The 16607-nt window shown below is 37.8% G+C and overlaps 1 protein-coding gene and 2 pseudogenes across 2 annotated transcripts in view; all 3 read left to right on the forward strand.

The window, feature by feature from the left end:
- Window positions 1-6537, forward strand: part of Arhgap20-ps6 (rho GTPase activating protein 20, pseudogene 6) — a 65568-nt gene extending 59031 nt beyond the window's left edge. The window contains 2 exon segments of the mRNA XM_087655366.1: window positions 5327-5564; window positions 6346-6537. Coding sequence (XP_087511492.1) covers window positions 5327-5564; window positions 6346-6380 — 273 coding nt within the window. The 3' untranslated portion in view covers window positions 6381-6537.
- LOC148006397 (polyubiquitin-B-like) overlaps window positions 1-16607 on the forward strand; it is a 674037-nt pseudogene that overhangs the window by 464920 nt on the left and 192510 nt on the right.
- Window positions 1-16607, forward strand: part of Nid2-ps16 (nidogen 2, pseudogene 15) — a 1080338-nt pseudogene that overhangs the window by 156494 nt on the left and 907237 nt on the right.

The raw sequence follows: 16607 nt of genomic DNA on the forward strand, positions 1-16607 counted from the left end.
ACTATCCCTGAACTCAAGCAGTATTACAGAGCAATAGTGATAAAAACTACATGGTATTGGTACAGAGACAGACAGATAGACCAATGGAATAGAATTGAAGACCCAGAAATGAACCCACACACCTATGGTCACTTGATTTTTGACAAAGGAGCCAAAACCATCCAATGGAAAAAAGATAGCATTTTCAGCAAATGGTGCTGGTTCAACTGGAGGGCAACATGTAGAAGAATGCAGATCGATCCATGCTTATCACCCTGTACAAAGCTTAAGTCGAAGTGGATCAAGGACCTCCACATCAAACCAGACACACTCAAACTAATAGAAGAAAAACTAGGGAAGCATCTGGAACACATGGGCACTGGAAAAAATTTCCTGAACAAAACACCAATGGCTTATGCTCTAAGATCAAGAATTGACAAATGGGATCTCATAAAACTGCAAAGCTTCTGTAAGGCAAAGGACACTGTGGTTAGGACAAAACGGCAACCAACAGATTGGGAAAAGATCTTTACCAACCCTACAACAGATAGAGGCCTTATATCCAAAATATACAAAGAACTCAAGAAGTTAGACCGCAGGGAAACAAATAACCCTATTAAAAAATGGGGTTCAGAGCTAAACAAAGAATTCACAGCTGAGGAATGCCGAATGGCTGAGAAACACCTAAAGAAATGTTCAACATCTTTAGTCATAAGGGAAATGCAAATCAAAACAACCCTGAGATTTCACCTCACACCAGTGCGATTGGCTAAGATCAAAAACTCAGGTGACAGCAGATGCTGGCGAGGTTGTGGAGAAAGAGGAACACTCCTCCATTGTTGGTGGGATTGCAGACTGGTAAAACCATTCTGGAAATCAGTCTGGAGGTTCCTCAGAAAATTGGACATTGAACTGCCTGAGGATCCAGCTATACCTCTCTTGGGCATATACCCAAAAGATGCCTCAACATATAAAAGAGACACGTGCTCCACTATGTTCATCGCAGCCTTATTTATAATAGCCAGAAAATGGAAAGAACCCAGATGCCCTTCAACAGAGGAATGGATACAGAAAATGTGGTACATCTACACAATGGAATACTACTCAGCTATCAAAAACAACGAGTTTATGAAATTCGTAGGCAAATGGTTGGAACTGGAAAATATCATCCTGAGTGAACTAACCCAATCACAGAAAGACATACATGGTATGCACTCATTGATAAGTGGCTATTAGCCCAAATGCTTGAATTACCCTAGATCCCTAGAACAAACGAAACTCAAGACGGATGATCAAAATGTGAATGCTTCACTCCTTCTTTAAATGAGGAAAAAGAATACCCTTGGCAGGGAAGGGAGAGGCAAAGATTAAAACAGAGACTGAAGGAACACCCATTCAGAGCCTGTCCCACATTTGGCCCATACATATACAGCCACCCAATTGGACTAGATGGATGAAGCAAAGAAGTGCAGACCGACAGGAGCCGGATGTAGATCGCTCCTGAGAGACACAGCCAGAATACAGCAAATACAGAGGCGAATGCCAGCAGCAAACCACTGAACTGAGAATAGGTCCCCTATTGAAGGAATCAGAGAAAGAACTGGAAGAGCTTGAAGGGGCTCGAGACCCCAAAAGTACAACAATGCCAAGCAACCAGAGCTTCCAGGGACTAAGCCACTACCTAAAGACTATACATGGACTGACCCTGGACTCTGACCCCATAGGTAGCAATGAATATCCTAGTAAGAGCACCAGTGGAAGGGGAAGCCCTGGGTCCTGCTAAGACTGAACCCCCAGTGAACTAGTCTATGGGGGGAGGGCGGCAATGGTGGGAGGGTTGGGAGGGGAACACCCATAAGGAAGGGGAGGGGGGAGGGGGATCTTTGCCCGGAAACTGGGAAAGGGAATAGCACTCGAAATGTATATAAGAAATACTCAAGTTAATTAAAAAAAAAAAAAAAAAAAGACCCAGCTATACCCCTCTTGGTCATATACCCAAAAGATGCCCCAACATATAAAAAAGACACATGCTCCACTATATTCATAGCAGCCTTATTTATAATAGCCAGAAACTGGAAAGAACCCATATGCCCTTCAACAGAGGAATGGATACAGAAATTGTGGTACATCTACACAATGGAATATTACTCAGCTATCAAAAGCAATGACTTTATGAAATTCATAGGCAAATGGAGGGAACTGGAAAATATCATCCTGTGTGAGGTAATCCAATCACACAAAAACACACATGGTATGCACTGACTGATAAGTGGCTATTAGCCCAAAAGCTTGAATTACCCTAGATGCACAGAACACATGAAACTCAAGACGGATGATCAAAATGTGAAATCTTCACTCCTTTAAAAGGGGAACAAGAATACCCTTGGGAGGGAATAGGGAGGCAAAGTTTAGAACAGAGGCAGAAAGAACATCCATTCAGAGCATGCCCCACATGTGGCCCATACATATACAGCCACTCAGTTAGATAAGATGGATGGAGCAAAGAAGTGCAGGCTTAAAGGAACTGGATGTAGATCTCTCCTGAGAGACACAGCCAGAATACAGCAAATACATAGGCGAATTCCAGCAGCAAACCACTGAACTGAGAAGGGGACTCCCAATGAAGGAATCAGAGAAAGGACTGGAAGAGCTTGAAGGGGCTCGAGACCCCATATGAACAACAATGCCAACCAACCAGAGCTTCCAGGGATTAAGCCAGTACCCAAAGACTATACATGGACTGACCCTGGGCTCCAACCTCATAGGTAGCAATGAATAGCCTAGTAAGAGCACCAGTGGAAGGAGAAGCCGTTGGTCCTGCTAAGACAGAACCCCCAGTGAACGTGACTGTTGGGGGGAGGACCATAATGGAGGGAGGATGGGGGAGGGTAACATCTATATAGAAGGGGAGGGGGAGGGGACAGGGGGATTTTGGCCCGGAAACCTGAAAGGGAATAAGTATCGATTAAGCTGCACATCTGCTACATATATGTTGGGGGCCTAGATCCTGCTGGTGGAGCATATGAAGGGGGAGGTCCTGCAGATTCAAAGGTGAAGGATCACAATGATTTAAAAGCTACAGCAAGATACCAGGACATAGAAGGAGAGGCATGTATGGGAGGCTCCGGTATTGATGGTGTAGCAAAATCCAGAGGGCTTGAAGCAGGTCAGTGACTTATTTCAATGTACATTTGCAAGTAAACCTGTTTGGACAAAAGGGTATAATTTGTGACATAGTACAGTGACATAGTGAGCACACCACATCTCACAGACTGCATTTTTTAAAAGGATTTTAATTTTTTGTTTGATTTTTAATTTACCTTTAAAACTTTATTTAATTTTAATTTTTGAAGTTTTGCGAGGGGGGATTGTTATCAAGAGATAATTGGAAGGATTGAAAAATAAAATGAGAGTTACTTGTGAGCATGATGATAAATTTAAAGATTCAAAAACAGACATATATTTTGAAAAGGATAAAAAGCAACAAAAAAGTAAAAAAATGAAAGAAAGCAGGGAACATTTTAACTAGTAGTTTCCACTTCCAGTTAAGTCCACAGGAAGAACGAATTAGTGATGTCACACACATGAATAGTATTCTGACCCAGGACTCAACTTGGCTTGGACTAGAAACCTACCTTTTATAAGTAATTTCTTTTTACCAAGCTCCTGGAAGCCTAAAATCCAAGCCTGTATCAAAGCGCATGTCCAAATGAAGCAACAAAATTCATTTTTTCACTCTTAATAACTATTAGTGATTCTTCTGTTATAGGCAGTTCTTTTCAAATCAAATACATTCTTTTGTATGGTCGAGCACGAAAACAAACAAGCAAAATTATTCTGTGCAGTCGGCATATAAAATATGGCTATCTTGTGCAGGACTGCTCAAACATAAACTTAGCTGCATGCTGGTCAGAAATATGTGATGAGTAGAGTTGACTTAACCTAAGCCATCATCTCAGAAGAAAAGTAACTTATCAGTGTTGCACAGTTTAGGAAGTGTTATAATTTCCTATGATTGCTCTGACAAAACACTGAGAAAAAGCAACTTATGGAAGACAGGTTACACTCCATGATATACTTGGAGTTACCAGTTAACTCCTGAGAAATATCAGGGCCTAAACTGAAGCAGGGCAGAAACTTGGATTCAAGAACTGAAGTACAAGCTGAGTAGGAGTTCTGCCTCTTGCCTTGTACCTCATACCTTTCATTTTCTGATGAATAGCTTAAGGGTGTCAACATTCTAGAGATCTGGGCCCTACAAATTCCAAGATTAATCAGGACAATATCCCTTAGACTTCTCTATACATTAGGTCAATCTGATGGAGGCATTTTCTCCATTAAACTCCCTTTTCTCACCAACCTCTTTCCTCAGACACATTTGTTTTGCCTTAATAAAACACCAGGATCTAAAACACTAAACAAAGATTGCACATGGGAGAACCCATGGCTCCAGCTGAATATGTAGCAGAGGATGGCCTTATTTGGCATCACTAGGAGGGAAGCTGCTTAGTCCTAAGGAAGCTTGATGACCCAGGGTTAGGGAATGCTAGGGTATTGTCGCCAGAGTGTATAGGTGAGGGAGGGAGCACTGTAATAGAGGCAGGGGGAGAAGATACAGGGTTTGTGGAGGTGAACTATGAAGGGGGGTAACGTTTGAAATATAAATAAATAAAATAATCAATAAAAAAGAAAACAATATGACCAGGGAAACTCATTCAAGTAAGTGGTTCTTTGGGACTTAGAAATGCTGAGAGAGTATAGCACTTCAATGTCATGATAGAGGAACATGTCTGCAGAAAGGAAAAAAAAAACAGCTAGCTGAAACCTGATGTCTCTTGTCTTGGGAAGCAAAAATGTAGCAGAGAAAGTACATTGAAAATGGGCACCTGTATTTTGTAATTCCAAATTATAGGCAATGGCATACTTCTGTCAGGAGGGCCAAGGGACTTAAGCCACCAGAAAGTTGTCACAAAGAGGGTATTGCCATGCCTGGAACTAGAATGGCATCCCATTTAAAACATCCCAACTGATACCCCCAATCCTTCTACCCCCTAAAAATGTCAACGAATGACAGTCATTAATTAGATTAACTCACAGTGTTTGGCAGCACATCAGGTTTGAAATGTTGTTTTGGTTTAGTAGTTCTTCTATTCTTTGCAGTATGCCTTAAATTTTGACAAGTTTTGGTAAAATCCAGAGAACTTAGAGTCTCCATTTCAGAAACTTCATATCATGCATTCCTATCTATGGCAACTGTTATTTTCCTCATAGTTTTGGATATCATTTTTAAATTTCAATTTTGTAAACCATGTGAAATGACAACCTTGTTTTGCCTTGTGTGTTACAGATGTCCATTATACAAACCATGATCGAAAACTATCATCAAATATTTGGAAATGATAATATATTTTATAAATGTATTGACAGAAGATCTGAGGATTTAAAGACTTGTGCAGATTCAATAAATTCTTCTGGCAAATCACCTATTATGAAAGAATTCCTAGCTGGCCACAACAGGGAAACATGCGATAATGGTGAAAAATTAATAATTTCATCCATTCCTCTGCAGAAGGAAGGTCCTACAGGTGAGCCAATATTTATTTAGTCATCAAATGAATGGAAGGATGACATCATTCACTTATTTCATAAATTTGTAAATATGAGAGTAGTTTTGGGCACAAAATGATATTAGAGTATGGAAAAACTTTTTAACCAACACTAATTAAATTATACTTAAATTTATGCATATGTATATACAAACTTATATATGTATATATAATTTATATGTATACACACAGACAGACAGACAGACACACACACACACACACAAATACTTAGATACTATATATACCACATGTAAGTATGACAGACTCTTTATTCAACCTATGTAAGAATCCCACAATATTGCCATTCTTCCTATGGTCTTTAAGTCATAGAGGATTCATGCATATAAAATTATTATTTTTGATAAGATCATTTAGAAACAATGTTTTAATTTATACCTCCATTAGAGATTCTGCATGTTTAAGTCCTGTACCACTGTCAACATGCTTTTTGATTTTAATGCAAAAATAATAATGTTTCTTTAATTTCCTACAAGAGACAATCTTGCCAAATGCTTAGCATTGGCAGAAATATTAAATTGCACAGGATCCACTATAAAACCTACGTGAAGAAAGATAAAGAGGCTAAAATGCACCTGATTAATATGGTAGTACCACTCAAATTCCTATACATTGATAACGCAAGTAATTATTTGTATAGAGTTAAGAAAATATACCGAAATATTACTCTTATCTGAAGTGAAGTGATTCTATCATCTGAGAATGTTTGTCTAACAATGACATTTCATGGTTCATTTAACAGGACAGAACAGAACAACTACCACATATAAGTGGTAGAAGATGACTGAAGACATTATAAGGTCATTCTATTTTAATGTTCCCTTCTACCTTCCACTTAATCATAGAAGAACAATTATTACAACATCCTGCTTCAGCATTCATATCCTATCATAATAAATGTTATAATAAATAAAAGTGTTATTGCTTACACTCCAATGTGCCTTGTTTATGATTCTCCATAGTCTTTGGAAAGTGACATTTTTCTGTCTCTGCCTCTACAGCCCAGTTATACTACTTGCTTTCCCACCTCAGTTTCTAAAGTGCAGCCAAAACTAATGACATTAAATAATCCCTCAGAATTGTGCCCAGAATTCTGTGCCATACAAAGTTCTAAATAAAATTCCATTACCAATCAAACTTAATCATCACACATGATGAAGTTAGAGATGGATCACGGTTGTTAGATTATACAAAATGACCTGAAAAGATCAGTGCTTAAGCAACTGAGATACAGGCTTTGTGACATGAATTTGGGCCATCGAAACATACTTTAGAACACAAACAAAACTGAGTATTGTTGCACAAGCATCTCGAGACCAGAAGCTTCTACCTAGATGGAGGTGGGACTTGGAGACAGTAGTTAACAGAAGCTTATTGGCCAGATATTCCTGACATGTTGTTCAGCAATGATCAAAAGAGACCTTATGCCAAAAAAAAAAAAAAAAACTGAGAAAGACCAATACTGGATGCTCTTTTCAAATGTAAATAAACATGCTTTACACACACACATGCACTCATACACACATATATTCATCCTTATACATTACAGACACTCAGAAATATACATAAGCATACAGTATATTTGTTTTATCTCTCTGCATAACCTGAGACCTCAGCATGAAATATTCTTTATTCATTGTCTATGTGGAAATGGTCTGTAATACAATTTTGAGATATGGAAATCTTAGAGAAAACCTCCAGTAATATAATTGATAATTTCCATATTTACTCTTTCTTGGTCCGTCCTGACCTCCCAATTATAATAAGTTCAAAATGTTTTCATTTATTACTATTATTATTTTAAATTTTTAAATTTTTTTATTAGATATATTTCTTTACTTACATTTCAAAGGTTATTCCCCCTCCTGGTTTCCTGTCCATAAGCCCCCATTTCCTCCCCTTCCCCCCACACAGGTATTCCACCTGTGCATTATTAAAAATTGAATTATAGCACTATAGGCTGACTTTTCTCCCTTCAGTCACTGCAATCTCGACCTCATCAATATTGTTTCATATATGTGTTTATTTATGTATATTTGTATCCTAAAAATATGGATACAACTTGAGTCCATTTTCTTGTGTTTGTGATTTAGTTTCCATGGTGTTCAGTGTGTATTAGACAATCCCTATGCAGGTCATTTCTGTAAAAATTAACCTTCTGATGTCATCTTTAGATTCCTATAACTTTTGACACATGAATTTTTTCCAGTTTTACTAGTGCATTGATATTACTAACATTGGGTTTTTGTACTCATTTTTATCACAGGAAATTTGAAAACAGACTTTCAAGTATGGTGGCTCTTAATGTCTTTGTAATCCTTCTACAATGTTCCCTGAGCTAGAGAGATTTTCGCTATAATGTACATGTACTCACAGGTGCTGGGTTTTACACAAAGCACTTTGTGTCCAGTTTTTCTTTTCTGTAATGGTCTCCATTTTCTGTACAAAGAGGCTTCTTACATGAGGGATGATGGCCCCTCGTATTGGTAGGTATAATACTAATATTTAGAATCCTGTAAGAAGCGTGGCTGATTTAATAAATTAACGTGATAAATTTTAAGGTTTATGACATCACTAGTTCCATAAATCTGACTAGATTTCTTGCACCAGCCATGATTTCATTCATTTTGAGCGAAATTCTTCCAACTGTTAAAGTATTTCATGTGACTTTTTCAAGTATATAGATGCTTTAGGTAGCACTTGGATTTCTGTCAAAGTTGGCGACTTAAGTGCCTGTTCCTAAATAAATCTTACAGGGATGTCTCAGCAATCAACTGATTGTAGATGGATATGTCTTAGAAGGCTCTATCTATACGTCAATGTTCTAAGGTAGATAAAATAGTAGGCAGGTTGACATGTTGGGGAAGCAAATGATAGTTTTACTCACCTGCAACACCTATGAAATATGACAATAACCACTATGTCCAAGATATCAGAATAGGTGCAATAAGTGACACTAACAGCTCAGTTGTAAACAACTGCCCTTTGATTACACTTAAGTAAATTTTTTTTACCATAGAATTGAACATAGTTCTGGGTCTTCATTTGGTTTCTCAGAAACCTAAGGACCGTTTTAAAATTAAACATATTATGTCTTACTATTTCTCTTTAGGATTATCAGTGCAAGTCCTTTGACTTGTCCAAGTAAAGGTAAATTCATTGTCATAGTATAATGTAAATTAAATTAAATATAAATATTTAATTCCTTCATTTTTGACTATTTAATTTTTCTTCTTTCCACATCTGCAATTAGCCTTAATTGACTATAGTCTGAAACATTAAAAGTTGAAATTTGTAGTAATAAGAGAATGCTTACCATACTGAGTTAAGTGAAGAATATTTAGCAATCAGTGCCATATATCTACAAGGATGACAATCATTATATAACCTAGAATTTCCTTGCAGTGTGTGCTGCCCACTTATCAGCTATTATTGAACCAATGATTTGCTGTGCTCGTCCTTGGTCATACTCAATGGACTCTTGTTTTGTACCACATTTCTAAACAAGTAGGAAATATTACCATGGAATGAAGCCAAGGGGACAAGCCAGAAGATCCTGGACAGATGTCATACAGACCCTAAGAGAACACAAATGCCAGTCAAGGTTACTGTATCCTAAAAAACTCTCAATTAAACATAGATGGAGAAAGCAAGATATTTCACGACAAAACCAAATATACACAATATCTTTCTACAAATCCAGCCCTACAAAGGAAAATAAATGGTAAAGCCCAACATAAGGAAACAAGCTACACCCTAGAAAAATATAGGCAGGGCAAGTTTTCACGAATGGAGCTGCAGTTTCTAAGCGAATTCTCTTCATTCCAAGTGGGACTCACTTGTAGCAGGCGTAGTTTTAAAGAAATAGGCAGGGCAAGTTTTCGCGAATTGAGGTGCAGTTTCTAAGCAAATTCTCTTTGTTCCAAGTGGAACTACCTTGTAGCAAGCGTAGTTGTCAAGATATAGACAGGGACAGTTTTCTTGAACAGAACTGCAGTTTCTAAGCGAATTCTCTTTGTTCCAAGCAGGACACACTTGTAGCAGGCATAGTTCTCAAGATATAGGCAGGAAAAATTTTTGTGAATGGAGTTGCAGTTTCTAGGCAAATTCTCTTCGTTCCAAGTGGGACTCACTTGTAGCAGGCGTAATTTTCAATATATAAACAAAGCAAACGTTTGGCAAATGGAATCGCAGTTTTTTGGTGAATTCTCTTCGTTGCAAGCAGGACTCACTTGTGGCAGGCGTAGTTTTAAAGATATAGGCAGGGCAAGATTTGGCAAATGGACCTCCAGTTTCTAAGCGAATTTTCATCTCTCCAAGTGGGCCACACTTGTAGCAAGCGTAGTTTTCAAGATATAGGCAGGGAAAGTTTTTGTGAATGGAGCTGCAGTTTCTAAGTGAATTCTCTCATTCCAAGTGGGACTCACTTGTAGAAAGCATAGTTTTCATGATATAGGCAGGAAAGTTTTCGAGAATGGAGCTGCAGTTTCTAAGCGAATTCTCTTCGTTCCAAGCAGGACTCCCTTGTAGCAGCCGAAGTTCTCAAGACAAAAGCAGGGAAAATTATTGTGAATGGAGATGCAGTTTTTAATCGAAATCTCTTCCTTTGAAGTGGGATTCACTTGTTGCAGGTGTAGAATTCAAGATACAGTCAGGGCAAGTTTTCTCGAATGGAGCTGCTGTTTCTAAACGAATTCTCTTTCTTCCAAGCTGTACTCACTTGTAGCAGGCATAGTATTCCAAATATAGGTATGGCAAGTTTTCGAGAAGGGAGCTGCAGTTTCTAAGCAATTCTCTTCTTTCCAAGTGGAAATCTCTTGTAGCAGGCACCGTTTTCAAGAAGTAGGCAGGGCAAGTTTTTGCAAAAGGATATGCAGTTTCTAATCTAAATCCTTTGATCCAAGTGGAACTCACCTGTAGCAATCAACTTTTCAAGATATAAGCAGGGAAATTTTTCACGAATGGAACTGCAGTATCTAAGTGAATTCTGTATTGTCCCAGCGGGACTCAATATTACCAGGCGATGTTTTCAAGATATAGGCTGGGCAATTTATCGTGAATGGAGCTGCAGTTTCAAAGCAAATTCTCTTCGTTACAAACAGGACTCATTTGTAGCAGGCGTATTTTTAAAGATATAGGCAATGCAAAATTCATGAATGGATCTTTAGTTTGTAAGCGAATTATCTTAGTTCCAAGGTGTAGCAAGAGGAAGCTTGTAGAAAGTTTACTTTGAAGATAAACACACAGCTAGTGTTTCACAAAGTGAATTGCTGTTACAAGGCGAATAGGCTTAGTTTTAAGTGGTTCTAGACAGTAAAAAGCATACTTTTCGATATAGACAAAATATGTGTTTCCCAGTCTGAATCGCACATTCTTTGGTGAATTCTGTTCTTTCTAAGCCGGAAAAGTTTGTAGGAAGTTGACTTTGAAGATAAACACACAGCTAGTGTTTCGCAAACTAAATTGCTGTAGTTATAACTGGTTCTAGACGGTAAAAAACACACTTTTCTATATAGTCAAAATGTGCATTTCCCAGTCTGAATCGAACATTCTTTGTAGAATTTCTGTTTGCTCCAATGGGGAAAAGCTTATAGGAAGTTGACTTTGAAGATATACACACAACTAATGTTTCACAAAGTGAATTGCTGTTACTTGGCAAATAAGCTTAATTTAAGTGGTTCTAGATGATAAAAAGCATACTTTTCTATATAGACAAGAGGTGCATTCCCCATTCTGAAGCACACATTCTTTGGCGAATTCTGTTCGTTCCACGTGGGGAAAGCTTGTAGGAAGTTGACTTTGAGATAAACACACAACTAGTGTTTCACAAAGTGAATTGCTGTTCCTTTGCGAATAAGCTTAGTTTTAAGCGGTTCTCGACAATAAAAAGCATCCGTTTCTACATAGACAAAACGTGCGTTTCCCAGTCTGAATCGCACATTCTTTGGAGAATTCTATTCGATCCAAGCGGGAAAAGCTTTTAGGAGGTCGACATTGACGATAAACACACAGCTAGTGTTTCGCCAAGTGAATTGCCATTACTTCACGAATAAGCTTAGTTTTAAGTGGTTCTAGACGATAAAAACAATACTTTTCTATATAGACAAGATGTGCATTTCCCTTTCTGAATCAAACATTCATTGGCGAATTCTGTTCGTTCCAAGCGGGAAAAGTTTGTAGTATGTTGACTTTGAAGATAAACACACAGCTACTGTTTCGCAAAGTGAATTGATATTACTTGTCGAATAAGCTTAAATTCAGTGGTTCTAGATGGTAAAAAGCATACTTTTCTATATAGACAAAATATGTGTTTCCCAGTCTGAATCGGACATTCTTTGGCGAATTCTGTTTGTTCCAAGAGGGAAAAGCTTGTAGGAAGTTGACTTTGAAGACAAACACACAGCTAGTGTTTCCCAAAGTGAAGTGCCGTTACTTGGCCAATAAGCTTCGTTATAAGTAGCTCTAGACGATTAAAAGCATACATTTCTATATAGACAAAACGTGCGTTTTTAGTCTGAATCACACATTCTTTTGCGAATTCTGTTCATTCCAAGCGGGAGAAGCTTGTAGGAAGTTGACTTTGAAGATAAACACACAGCTAGTGTTTCCCAAAATGAATTGATGTTACTTGGCAAATAAGCTTAGTTTCAGGTGGTACTACACGGTAAAAAGCTTACTCTACTATAAAGACAAAACATGCGTTTCCCTGTCTCAATGTCACATTCTTTGACGAATTCTGTTTGTTCCAAGCGGGAAAAGCTTGTAGGAATTTGACTTTGAAGATATACACACAAATAATGTTTCAGAAATTGAATTGCTGTTACTTGGCAAATAAGCTTAATTTCAGTGGTTCTAAATGGTAAAAAGCATACCTTTCTATATAGACAGGAAAAGCTTGTAGGAATTTGACTTTGAAGATATACACACAAATAATGTTTCAGAAATTGAATTGCTGTTACTTGGCAAATAAGCTTAATTTCAGTGGTTCTAAATGGTAAAAAGCATACCTTTCTATATAGACAAGACATGCGTTTCCCAGTATGAATCGCACATTCTTTGGCGAATTCTGTTCGTTCCAAGCAGGAAAAGCTTGTAGGAAGTTGACTTTGAAGATAAAAACACAGCTAGTGTTTCGCCAAGTGAATTGATGTTACTTGGCAAATAAGCTTAGTTTTAAGTGGTTCTAAACTGTAAAAAACACTTCTCTATATACAAAAGACGGGCGTTTCCAAGTCTGAATCGCACATTCTTTTGCAAATTCTGTTCATTCAAAGTGGGAGAAGCTTGTAGGAGGATGACTTTGAAGATAAACACACAACTAGTGTTTCACACACTGAATTGCTCTTACTTGGCGAATAAGCTTAGTTTTAAGTGGTTCTAGACAATAAAAAGCATCCGTTTCTACATAGACAAAACGTGCGTTTCCCAGTCTGAATAGCACATTCTTTGGCGAATTCTTTTCATTCCAAGCGGGAAAAGCTTTTAGGAGGTCGATATTGACGATAAACACACAGCTAGTGTTTCGCCAAGTGAATTGCCGTTACTTCTCGAATAAGCTTAGTTTTAAGTGGTTCTAGACGAGAAAAATCATTCTTTTCTATATAGACAAGATGTGCATTTCCCTTTCTGAATCAAACATTCTTTGGCGAATTCTGTTCGTTCCAAGCGGGAAAAGTTTGTAGTATGTTGACTTTGAAGATAAACACACAGCTACTGTTTAGCAAAGTGAATTGCCCTTACTTGGCCAATAAGCTTCGTTATAAGTAGTTCTAGACGGTTAAAAGCATACTTTTCTATATAGAAAAGACGTGCTTTTCCCTGTCTGAATCGCACATTCTTTGGCGAATTCTATTCGTTCTAAGCGGTATAAGCTTGTAGGAAGTTTACATTGAAGATAAACACACACCTAGTGTTTCGCAAAGTGAATTGCTGTTACTTGGCAAATAAGCTTACTTTTAAGTAGTTCTAGACGGTAAAAAGCATACTTTTCTATATAGAAAACACGTGCGTTTCCCAATCTGAATCGCACATTCTTAGGCGACTTCTGTTCGTTCCAAGCGGGAAAAGCTTGTCCGCAGTTTACTTTGTAGATAAACACATAGCTAGTGTTTTGCAAAGTGAATTACTGTTACTCTCGAATAAGCTTACTTTTAGATAGTACTACACGGTAAAATGAATACTATTCTATATAGAGAAAACATGCTTTTCCCTGTCTCAATGTCACATTCTTTGACGAATTCTGTTTGTTCTAAGCGGGAAAAGCTTGTAGGAATTTGACTTTGAAGATGAACACACAGGTAGTGTTTCACAAAGTGAATTGCTGTTGGCGAATAAGCTTAGTTTTAATTGGTTCTAGACGGTAAAAAGCATACTTTTCTATATAGAAAAGACGTGCTTTTCCCTGTCTGAATCGCACATTCTTTGGTGAATTCTGTTCGTTCCAAGGGGGAAATGCTTGTAGGAAGATGACTTTGAAGATAAACACAAACCTAGTGTTTCGAAAAGTGAATTGCTGTTACATGGTGAATAAGCTTAGTTTTAGGTGGATCTAAGAGTAAAAAGCATTCTTTTCAATATAGACATAACATGCGTTTCCCTGTTTCAATGCTACATTCTTTGGCAAATCCCGTTTGTTTGAAGCGGGAAAAGCTTGTAGGAAGTTGACTTTCAAGATAAACACACAGCTAGTGTTTCACAAAGTGAATTGATGTTCCCTGGCGAATATGCTTAATTTTAAAGGATTCTAGATGGTAAAAAACCTACTTTTCTATATAGACAAAACGTGAGTTTCCCAGTCTGAATAGCACATTCTTTGGCGAATTCTATTTGTTCCAAACGGGAAAAGCTTTTAGGAGGTCGACATTGACGATAAACACACAGCTAGTGTTTCGCCAAGTGAATTGCCGTCACTTCTCGAATAAGCTTAGTTTTAAGGGGTTCTAGACGAGAAAAATCATTCTTTTCTATATAGACAAGATGTGCATTTCCCTTTCTGAATCAAACATTCTTTGGCGAATTCTGTTCGTTCCAAGCGGGAAAAGTTTGTAGTATGTTGACTTTGAAGATAAACACACAGCTACTGTTTAGCAAAGTGAATTGATGTTACTTGTCGAATAAGCTTAAATTCAGTGGTTCGAGATGGAAAAAGCATACTTTTCTATATAGACAAAATATGTGTTTCCCAGTCTGAATCGGACATTCTTTGGCGAATTCTGTTTGTTCCAAGAGGGAAAAGCTTGTAGGAAGTTGACTTTGAAGACAAACACACAGCTAGTGTTTTGCAAAGAGAATTGCTGTGACTTGGCCAATAAGCTTCTTTATAAGTAGTTCTAGACGATTAAAAGCATACTTTTCTTTATAGAAAAAACGTGCGTTTTTAGTCTGAATCACACATTCTTTTTCGAATTCTGTTCATTCCAAGCGGGAGAAGCTTGTAGGAAGTTGACTTTAAGATAAACACACAGCTACAGTTTCCCATAATGAATTGATGTTACTTGGCAAATAAGCTTACTTTTAGGTGGTACTACACGGTACAAAGCATACTCTTGTATAAAGACAAAACATGCGTTTCCCTGTCTCAATGTCACATTCTTTGACGAATTCTGTTTGTTCTAAGCGGGAAAAGCTTGTGGGAATTTGACTTTGAAGATAAACACACAGCTAGTGCTTCACAAAGTGAATTGTTGTTGGCAAATAAGCTTAGTTTTAATTGGTTCTAGACGATAAAAAGCATACTTTTCTATATAGAAAAGACGTGCTTGTCCCTGTCTGAATTGCACATTCATTGGCGAATTCTGTTCGTTCCAAGCGGGAAAAGCTTGTATGAAGTTTACCTTGAACATAAAGACACAGCTAGCGTTTTGCAAAGTGAATTGCTGTTACATGGTGAAAAAACTTAGTTTTAAATGGTTGTAGATGGTAAAAAAACCTATATTTCTCTATAGACAAAACGTGAGTTTCCTAGTCTGTATCGCACATTCTTTGGCCAATCTGTTCGTTCCAAGTGGGAAAAGTTTGTAGGAAGTTGACTTTTGATAAACACACAACTAGTGTTCCAGAAAGTGAATGGCTGTTACTTGGCGATTAAGCTTAGTTTTAAGTGGTTCTAGACGGTAACAAACATACTTTCCTGTATAGACAAAACGTGCATTTCCCACTCTCAATCGCACATTCTTTGGCGACTTCTGTTCGTTCCAAGCGGGAAAAGCTGGTATGAAGTTTACCTTGAACGTAAACACATAGCTGGTGTTTTGCAAAGTGAATTACTGTTACTCGGTGAATAAGCTTAGTTTTAGATAGTTCTAGACGTAAAGAGCATACCTTTCTATATAGACAAGACGTGCGTTTCCCAGTATGAATCGCACATTCTTTGGCGAATTCTGTTCGTTCCAAGCAGGAAAAGCTTGTAGGAAGTTGACTTTGAAGATAAACACACAGCTAGTGTTTCGCCAAGTGAATTGATGTTACTTGGCAAATAATCGTAGTTTTAAGTCGTTCTAAATGGTAAAAAACATACTTCTCTATATACAAAAGACGGGCGTATCCAAGTATGAATCGCAAATTCTGTTCATTCAAAGCGGGAGAAGCTTGTAGGAGGATGACTTTGAAGATAAACAGACAACTAGTGTTTCACACACTGAATTGCTCTTACTTGGCGAATAAGCTTAGTTTTAAGTGGTTCTAGACAGTAAAAAGCGTCCGTTTCTACATAGACAAAACGTGCGTTTCCCAGTCTGAATCGCACATTCTTTGGCGAATTCTATTCGTTCCAAGCGGGAAAAGCTTTTAGGAGGTCGACATTGAGGATAAACACACAGCTAGTGTTTCGCCAAGTGAATTGCCGTCACTTCTCGAATAAGCTTAGTTTTAAGGGGTTCTAGACGAGAAAAATCATTCTTTTTCCATATAGACAAGATGTGCATTTCCCTTTCTGAATCAAACATTCTTTGGCGAATTCTGTTCGTTCCAAGAGGGAAAAGTTTGTAGTATGTTGACTTTGAAGAT

Source organism: Rattus norvegicus, chromosome 3, assembly GCF_021556685.1.
Source record: "Rattus norvegicus strain SHRSP/BbbUtx chromosome 3, alternate assembly SHRSP_T2T, whole genome shotgun sequence".
NCBI classification, from domain to species: domain Eukaryota; kingdom Metazoa; phylum Chordata; class Mammalia; order Rodentia; family Muridae; genus Rattus; species Rattus norvegicus.